Here is a 10,000-nt window from a genome sequence, read left to right on the forward strand (position 1 = left end):
ACGCTATCAGAAGTCTTTGGCTGGTGCCCATGAGAAGTTTTATCGGGTGGCTCTAAGAAGACTGAGACTGTGGCCAGAGTTCAACATACAAGCCCTCACTCTGCTCGTCCCTAAAACCAGTCTGACTACTCCCTCCTAACTAATCCATATTCAAGCAGTGTTCTTGTGTTTATTATTTTTGTTGCAACTTTTTGTGAATAAAGGTTTATTATTTTTGTTGTCAGTGTTAACTTTTTGTAAATAAAAGGAGAAGTTGAAACTAACAGAATGTGTTTTTGTTATATTCCATATAAAGAAGAAAACCAGTACTTAAAAATAACGATTCCTCCATACGAGAATACTTAAGAGATAAGTACTAGTTATATTATATTCACCTCCATGGTCCTTCGACCTAGAATTGCAACCCCCCTCCCCTTCAAAGTTACCGTCGTCCAGCGGACTAGGAGTTAAGAGACAAAACGCAGAAGTGATGTGTGAGGGCTAGTGTGTATTCTAAACCCTTTGATAAGAGAGAGAAAGAATTTTTCCCTTCCGTCTATAAGACGAAAGTCGGTCCTAAAAGTGTGTCGGTTCACAAAAATCATTTCCGTCACAAGAGAAGTTTTTCGGCATTTTATCGGATTAATGGAGTTTCAGTTTTTAAGATTTTAACCTTTTAAGACGCGAAGGCTTTATACACAAGATTTGAATTTCTATTCATCACAGATTTTTATCTCATATCTAATGTTTCTTTTTTATTTATTAATCTAATATAGATAATTATTTCTCTCGAATTTAATCGGGCCAGCTTTGTAAGAGTCGTGCTTCACTTACTGGGCTGGTAAATCTCCTCCTGTTTAATCATAACCAAAAAAAAAAACAACAACTATAATGATAATAATAATGTAATTTGAATAATTATTGCATTCGGGCACACTATTCCATCTTATTTCTTTTCCTTTTGTTGTTTTTTAAGTTTTTATAGTTTATATATGAAAGATTTATTTTCATGTTACTATTCTTAAAATACTTTATTTTAATTATTCATCACTTCTTTTGTAGTTTGTCTATTTCCTTATTTCCTTTCCTCACCGGGATATTTTTCCCTGTAGGAGCCCTTGGGATTATAGCCTCATGCTTTTCAAACTAGGGTTGTAGCTTGACTAGTAATAATAATAATAACAATCAACGAGCATAAAATTTCCAGAAGCATAATCCAGTTTTGTACTATAACTTTATGATAAATTATGGCAAAAGACGTCAAAATAGTCTGTTTTATTTACTTCAGAAAAGATAGGACACATCTGGTTCTTCCATTACCTTCAAGAAAATAAATATAAAGAGCACCAGGAAGGATTTTTGTGTTACGGTCATTAATGCAGATTCTTCTTGGAATCAAACATTAGAATAATCCCGACATATCCAAGGTTCCTTTGCAAGATCCGCCGTTGATACACTCTTAATCATTCCAGCCTTCATCACAGACACTAAAGTAAAGTACACGCCCTAATTATAGTCACAAACGACTAAAATGACCTCGGCAAACACTTAACTATTGTCGAAAAAGAATTAACAAGCATTTACGAAGTACAGATCAAGTAGAATATCTAAAAATCTTCGACTTTTTTAGACAATTTAGAAAATTATATCGATATGATGATGCATGGAGTGATTTAAGATATATGATTATATAAGTTGCAAAATAATATTGATATTATGATGTCATGTATGCTCCAAATTGGTATCGATAGGATCATGTAGGTTGCAAACTATTATTGATATCAATAAGATCACGTACTCTGAAAATTTACATAAATGAGATCATGAATGCTGCATAAAAGTTGTGTAGTTAATTCTAACAGTCATGCATTCTCCACTATAAGGCTCAACACTATACAGTATTCTAGAAGTTTTATTCCCGCTGTGACCAGATTGTTGAATGATCTTCCTAATCAGGCAGATGAATCGGTGAAACTAAGAGGAGTTCAAACTTTAAGCGAATGTTTTTATGCTGAACAGGCTGACATAAGTGTCTCTTTATAGGTTATATATGACAGATATATTTGAACGCTGTTACTGATCTCAAGATATTTTATATTCATTACTTCTCACGTAGTTTATTTATTTCTAAATTTCCTATTCTCAAAAAATGGGCCATTTCTTTTCTATTGGAGCCCTTGGGCTTATGGCATCCTGCTTTTCCAACAAGGGTTGTAGTTAGTTATAGATAATAAATAATAATAATAAATAATAATAATACCGATAATATAAATAAATATAAATAATATAAATAATAAATAATAATAATAATAATGATAATAATAATAATAATAATAAGAAAAAGAATAATAAGAATAAAATAATAATAATCGTAATAAATAATAACAACAATAATAATAATAAATAATAATAATAACAATAATATAATAATAATAAATAATGATAATAATAATAAATAATAATAAATAATAATAATAATACTAATAATAATAATAATAATAATAATAATAATAATAATACGATCATCATTTACACTGCAAACAGATATCGATATGATCATGTATACTGCAAACTAATACGGATAGATATGATTATGAACACTGCAAATTGCCAGCGATCCGATAGTGCATACTACAACTAATGTTAGTGATATAATCATGTTCTCTGTAAAGTGATATCAACAAGATCATATACACTGAACATAAATATTGAAACTGCAATATGCATGCACGCTGGAAATTGATATAGATATGATATTGATCTTGAAACTGATATTTATATGATCAGGTATTTAGGTAATTAATTACAGGATCCATTCTCTATCGTTTCTCTTAATGTGAAGTGATCAAATAAAATGCAAGAGATCACCAATGATTAGAACAGATTCAGGTTCAGGGTCATTGAAGAGCATTTGCAATCTTGTAATCTTGCGATGTATATTAGATTTGAGTTAATACTTCATTTATATTTTGTCTTTTTTTCGACATCTGGTTTCTAATTCCTTTCTTTTTCATATTTCTTTCAATGAATACAAATTATCCTACTATTTTCTTTAAGTCTTCTACGTATGATTGTTGTAGCTCTATCAAATAATTTCTTTCTTTTCAATATTCAATAATCACAAGCTACACAATATTATACAAAAATAACCTAATATGGAAAATTGAAATACACAACCAAGTGAACCTCCTACTTTTATATGAATCCTATGAAATCGAAATAATCATACGCTTGAAAGTATAATAGCAAGATTTTGTACATAAGTGAGAATTGATAATCCAAAAGATACGGATGTGATACGTGACAGGGGTAAACCCAAAAAGAAATATAGGCATATTTTACCATTACCGCCTAACAGCAATGTCAAAGTTTATATAGTTGAACGCAATGATGATACTGAGGAGAAAAAAAAATTATATCTGTAAACCAGATGTGTAATTAACGAAGAGAGGATTGGCTAATATTTTCCAGATTGGTTTTTGAGAAATGTTCTAATAATGATCTTTTACTATATAGGACTATACAGGTATCGCATTTTTTAAATGTATACATATAAATGGTGTGTGTGTAATCAGATCTTCACAAAAGAATAAGTATGCAAAGACGCGTAGGTAATTACGTATAATCAGCATCACAAAAGCATCAATTTATCTTAAGAAATCAAATCATTATAACTGCCCTTGAATGCAGCCTTTGTGATGAGGGTGGGACGGCAAAGACCTCTCAACAAACTGGTATATAAAGCTCTTTACGTGTCTTCTTCTTGTGTCATAACTGTCCACCGCATCTTAAGGGAGGTAAGACTTACTCTGCTAGCGTTTTCCAATGAACATATTTTTTGTATTAGCAAATATTCAACATTTATAATAAGTTAAATTAAAAAACATAAATTAAAAGACTTACACAAGGTCATTGGATTCTATTGGAAAACTAAAACTGATAAATGCTAAAATTTAAATTTAAAAAAAAAATGATTAGTTGAAATATTTGAGTCGGACCATTGCATGATATCGGAAAAAATAAAATTGATCAATGCAATAATCTAAATTAAAAATAATTAATTAAAATTAAAAGATTTATATCAGACCACTGGATGTTATTGGAAAATTCTAAGAAAATAATAAATGATGAAACATCTCTCCAAAAATATGCTTTTTGTGATATTTAAAACGCCATTATAGTGTTACACCCGACTCCCAAAAATATTCAGTTTCCGTAAGTTTCCAGTTCAGTTCTAGAAAATAATGCAAAATTATTCTACAAATAACTTTGAATTAAACAAAAGTCTTTAGCAACCCCAACTGATGAACACCAGAAATAAGTTTTAAATTTTAATTAAACAAGTATTTCAAAAGACAGAAGAATTAATAGCTTTTCTGAACTCTTTTCGCGAACTGTCTAATTTGGATAAAAAAAAACTTCCAAAACGGAAAAAAAATTAAAATGCTTTAGCAAACCCTTTTTACGAACACTAGAAATGTCTAATTTTGAAAAAAAAAAAAAAAAAAAAAGAAAAAAAAAAAAAAAAAAAAAAAAAAAAAAAAAAAAAAAACCCACCTTCCAAAATGGACAAAAGTCAATAGGCTTTAGTAAACACTTCTCACGAATACCAGAAATGCTTTAGCAAACCCTTTTTACGAACACTAAAAATGTCTAATTAAAAAAAAAAAAAAAAAAAAAAAAAAAAAAAAAAAAAAAAAAAACCCACCTTCCAAAATGGACAAAAGTCAATAGGCTTTAGTAAACACTTCTCACGAATACCAGAAATGCTTTAGCAAACCCTTTTTACGAACACTAAAAATGTCTAATTTTGAAAAAAAAAAAAAAAAAAAAAAAAAAAAAAAAAAAAAAAAAAAAAAAAAAAAAAAAAAAAAACCCACCTTACAAAATGGACAAAAGTCAATAGGCTTTAGTAAACACTTCTCACGAATACCAGAAATGCTTTAGCAAACCCTTTTTACGAACACTAGAAATGTCTAATTTTGAAAATAAAAAAAAAAATGTCTTCCAAAATTACCAAAAATTAATAAGCTTTAGTATACCATTTTCGCGAACGCCAAAAATAAGTCTGTTTCCTTTCCAGCCAAAATGCGTCGAGCTGTGATTTTCCTGTCAGTGGCGGCAGCCGTCATGTCTGAGAGTGACTTCTCCGAGAAATACACCTTCACCAAAGTAAGTAGCGATATTAAACCCATTTTTATCCTTTTATTTCTGTATTGCTTACTCGTTGTAGGAGGATATAATCGAAATGACGTCTTAGGAGAAATAATACAATAAGTATGTACCAAAGTATTAAATATATCAACAATATATAAGTCTAAAATGTATATTTGGGTAATGTATTGAACTTTTGCAGATGAATCTTAACAATCATTAGTTCCATTTTTTTTAATCTATATCACATTGCTCCTATATAATTTAAATATCTTTGTGTACATCAAATTATAGTAAGAAAATCATGACAATAGGTATGTTTCAACTTTGAAATATTTACCAATATTTCCCAGTACAATATGGCACCCATTATCAACGTTCATATTTAGAGCTTATTGACAATTTTCTTCTTGAACATAACATGCTTTTCATGTTACTAAATGAAAAATGTACTCGTAAAATGTTTATTTATTATCAATAGTATACCCAAGTTTTCCATATATCTTATTTTTTTATTTACTTATTTTGTAAGGGCTTTCCACTAGGAATAAAGATACAAGATATTCATATCTCTTTTCGTTATCATAAAAGTATATTTATCGTGGAAATATGCCCCTAATAATTTCACCATTAATATAATACTATTGTACACAACCCATCAAAAATTACTAAATATTTAAATAGATATACTATACACGCACCCCTACACGATGGAAGGGGAAAGCTGAACGTGACCGGAAGGAAATATATATATATATATATATATATATATATATATATATATATATATATATATATATATATATACACATACATACATACATACATACATATAGCAAGACACATTATCTTTATTATATAGGGGAGATTAGTTACTGATGCTACGCATAAATTACTAGTTACTGAAAAACAAACATCTCAACACAAGTATTTATAGTCTAAAATACAATCCATAAACTTACCTTTTAATTTCAAGGTCATGGCAAGCTGCCTTGGAGAAGATGCGTACTACGACTATTTGGCACAAGTTGGCACTGCCCAGAGAGAGTGCCAACAGCTTCCGGTGTCAAGTCTGCAGACAGTTGGTTATCCTTACTATCATCAACCTGTAAGTTTTGAGGTATCACATTATCACAATGACCAAACATCAATACCAGATTTCAATTTTTTAAATAATACATTAAGAACAGTATAAAAGTTTTGGGAATTATTCCAACTATAAGGTACTTAATAAATATAACCGGTATCGTACCTGTATATGTTATCATGGGAGTTAAATATGAGTAATTCTTTGGTTACGATACAATAGATATAGACACTTTAAAATGGTCCTTTTTTATATTCTATACTAAAATTTATTTCCTCGAAAACATTATTAACAAAATCTATCAAAAACTCCCAATTCCCTAAATCCTTTTCAAAATGTTTTCATCTCCTTTTATCAGGGATACCTAAACAGCCCGGCAGGTTACTCTCCACACATACAACATCCTTTCCAACATCAACAACATTCAGGACCAATCTTTGGGATACCACAAGGGTATCCTCAGCACCAAGGATTACAGCAGAATTATCCTCAGCACCAAGGACCTCAGATCTATTCTCAGCCTCAAGGTCCTCCAATCCATCCTCAGCATCAAGGACGACCTCGGATCTATCCTCAGCATCAAGGAAGACCTCAGATCTATCCTCAGCATCAAGGAGGAACTCAGTCTTATCCTCAGTACCCTTCCGTACAAAATACGTACCCTCAGCATCATGGACCCAAAAGCTATTCTCACTTTTTACAGGTAAATATAGCAAACATACATTTACACATGAGAATTTATACATATATATCCATATCTATATATATATACATACACACACACACACATATATATATATATATATATATATATATATATATATATACACATATACATATATATATATATATATATTTATATATATATATATATATATATACATATATATATATATATACATATATATATATATATATACATATACATATATATATACATATATATATATATACATATATATATATATATACATATATATATATATATATATATATATATATATATATATATATAAATCTGTATTTGAAGACTAGAAGGTATTGCAAAACTATACGTTATTGCATAACTTGCCAAAAATTACGTTTAAGGCTGAGAAATGTAATATAAGAAAATAAGAGAAAGATTAACGACTCTCTCAATAGTCACACGATCTATTTTACGACAACTGTACAACTCCTTAAACCTAATCATTATTCTGGTTCTCTCCTATAGAAACGTGAATCCGATCGGAACGTATCTACAGGAGTTGCCCCAAAGAAGCCCTTCTTCGACCAGTATTATCTCCTGGATTCTATCAACACCATCACCGCCTCCCTCAGCAACTACACCTGCGTCCTCCATAAATTGGGTTTCGTAAGTTTTTCCACCTTTCTGATATAATCAAAGAGGGAATAAAGCTTTACAATTCATATAATATTTAAAAATGAAACATGATTGTCTGAAATTAAACATACGCTAATTTCACTCACACTATTATGATAATATTGCAATCACCTGAAAATGTTCCAAGATCTGTGCTTAAAGAGACAATATATATTTTCCTTTTCCTTTCATGAAAATAGGTCTGTACCCAATTTACATTTACAATTATATTCATGCAACTTAATTATTACACTTCCAGATTGACCAATACCTTAATCTGGACGTGGAAAACTTCGTTCAGCACTTCAACCAAAAACCAATTAGCGAAGAACTTAAAAAGGATTTAGCTGATGGAGTGACTTACTGCAGGGATTTAACTGTGAGTTGAAATCATCTCTAAGAATATCAAAATTATTAGCTAGTTTCATTAATATTAATTAATAAGATGGCCAATATCAATTAACAGTTCAATCTATATCTTACAAGAACAATATGTAATAAAGTCCAAACAAGATGCATTTTAAAATACAAGAAAACAACGATTTTTCTTTAAAATTAGTGAGTTTCAACACCAAATACAAATATAAATGACATTACATCCTTTATCTTTCTAGTATTGTTTTCCACAATTCATTATTTCTCATATATATTTTTCCATTTCCTTATTTCCATTCCTCACTGGGATATTTTTCTCTGTTAGAGCCCCTAGGATTATAGGATCCTACTTTTCCTACTAGGGTTGTAGTTTGGCTAGTTTAATAACACCAATAATAATAATAATAATAATAATAATCTCCCATATATAATAAAGAGCATGTGTCTGGGTGTGTATATATATATATATATATATATATATATATATATATATATATATATATATATATATATATATATATATATAAAAGAGAGAGAGAGAGAGAGAGAGAGAGAGAGAGAGAGAGAGAGAGAGAGAGAATTTCCTATCACGATAAATGGCCATGCCAGACGCATGACTACTCGGTCTGTCCGCGTCCCTCGGGTAGGGGGAGGGGGTAATCATACCCTGGTGAGAGAGGGTACCCCTATAGGTAGTTAGGAAAGGGGGAAGCGATGGGAAGGTGCACATCTATCTAAATATTTAGCAGTCATTTTTCACGTGTCGAATACACTAGGAACTAATAATAACTATTTTCATGTTCTTGTTTCCTTCCAGTATTGTCTTCCTCTGGAGAGGCTCAAGTCTCCCCTCCCTCTGAACCTGCAACGCCTCCTGCTGGCCATGAAGTGCGAAAAGGAAACAAGGACTGACGCCTGCTTCAAGGAGGACATCAGGAGAAACATCGATGAATTTGACCTTTCCTTGTTCCCCGAGGACGACACCCAGGAGAGCAAGCTGAATAAACTCTCGGCCATTGTCATGGAAGCAGATTCAGTCGACGAATTGCAAGTTCTTTGAAAACTGAATGTCAAATTAGGAGGATAGTGGTTGACAATGTGACATCAAGTAGCACTGATTAAACAAAATGTATACAGAAATCAAGTACTTTAATTAAACCTTCACTAATTAAAAGTATACGAACCATGAAAGGAAAATAGCGATACAAGAACAGAAAACGACTGTTCTAATAACAGTCAGGGTTTGCCTTACAGCCATGTTTTGAAGTACACCCAATGTTGAAACAGCATTTTCTCATGCACTTATTTCAAATATCTATGATTGGCTGGCTATTCATCAAGTTATAAATACGTATTCTTTTATACGTAAATGTTCTAAATAATTAGATTTTAGGAGCTATTCTTGATACAAACTTAACCGAAAATAATTAAATACTTAGCAAACATCATTTACATAACATTTCTAGTAGAAAATAAGCCACACCTAGATATATTTGATACTATACCAAAATAGCAGACTGGATCTATTTCGAAACAGTATAGACAACAAAGAAAGATTAAAATGGAGCCGAAAACAAAAGGCGGAAGAGGATTAAATCCAAAGCTTACAAGGTTAAAAATAAACTGATCACACCGATTATCTCGAGCAAGAGTAACTTTTATAGATTACGTAAATGTGTTATGATAAAATAGTAATGTAATGAGTTGTTTTAAATGGAAGCCATGGATAACCCAGAAAAATACTTTCGCAATACCGTTGATCAGTAACACGAAACTTGAATTTCAGGGGATGATTGTAACACGTTATTAAAACTAATTTTTCTATGTTATGTAATAAGTGTTAAAAAAAAAAACTTAAAGGTTTAAGGGTTTAAACGTGGCTCAAGAATGGCAGAGGCAAGGGAAAGTGACAATTCCTTAGCAGGTCAATGACCTAGAGACTGACCATATATAAATATGATCAGCGGCCAAAGCCCTACCTCCACCAAAGCTAGGAACAGGGAGGACAAAGCAATAGCTGCTGCTGACTCAGCAACTAGACT

The 10,000-nt window shown here is 30.8% G+C and overlaps 1 protein-coding gene across 1 annotated transcript; it reads left to right on the forward strand.

Annotated features, from left to right (window-relative positions):
• Positions 1-5,067: 5,067 nt before the first annotated feature.
• On the forward strand, positions 5,068-9,018 carry LOC137615905 (uncharacterized). The gene is made up of 6 exons (XM_068345592.1): positions 5,068-5,151; positions 6,110-6,241; positions 6,579-6,923; positions 7,434-7,574; positions 7,843-7,962; positions 8,776-9,018. Exons 1-6 carry the CDS (start codon positions 5,068-5,070, stop codon positions 9,016-9,018), a joined length of 1,065 nt encoding a protein of 354 aa, XP_068201693.1.
• The last annotated feature ends 982 nt before the right edge of the window (positions 9,019-10,000 follow it).

Source organism: Palaemon carinicauda, chromosome 22 (genome assembly GCF_036898095.1).
Source record: "Palaemon carinicauda isolate YSFRI2023 chromosome 22, ASM3689809v2, whole genome shotgun sequence".
NCBI lineage: Eukaryota > Metazoa > Arthropoda > Malacostraca > Decapoda > Palaemonidae > Palaemon > Palaemon carinicauda.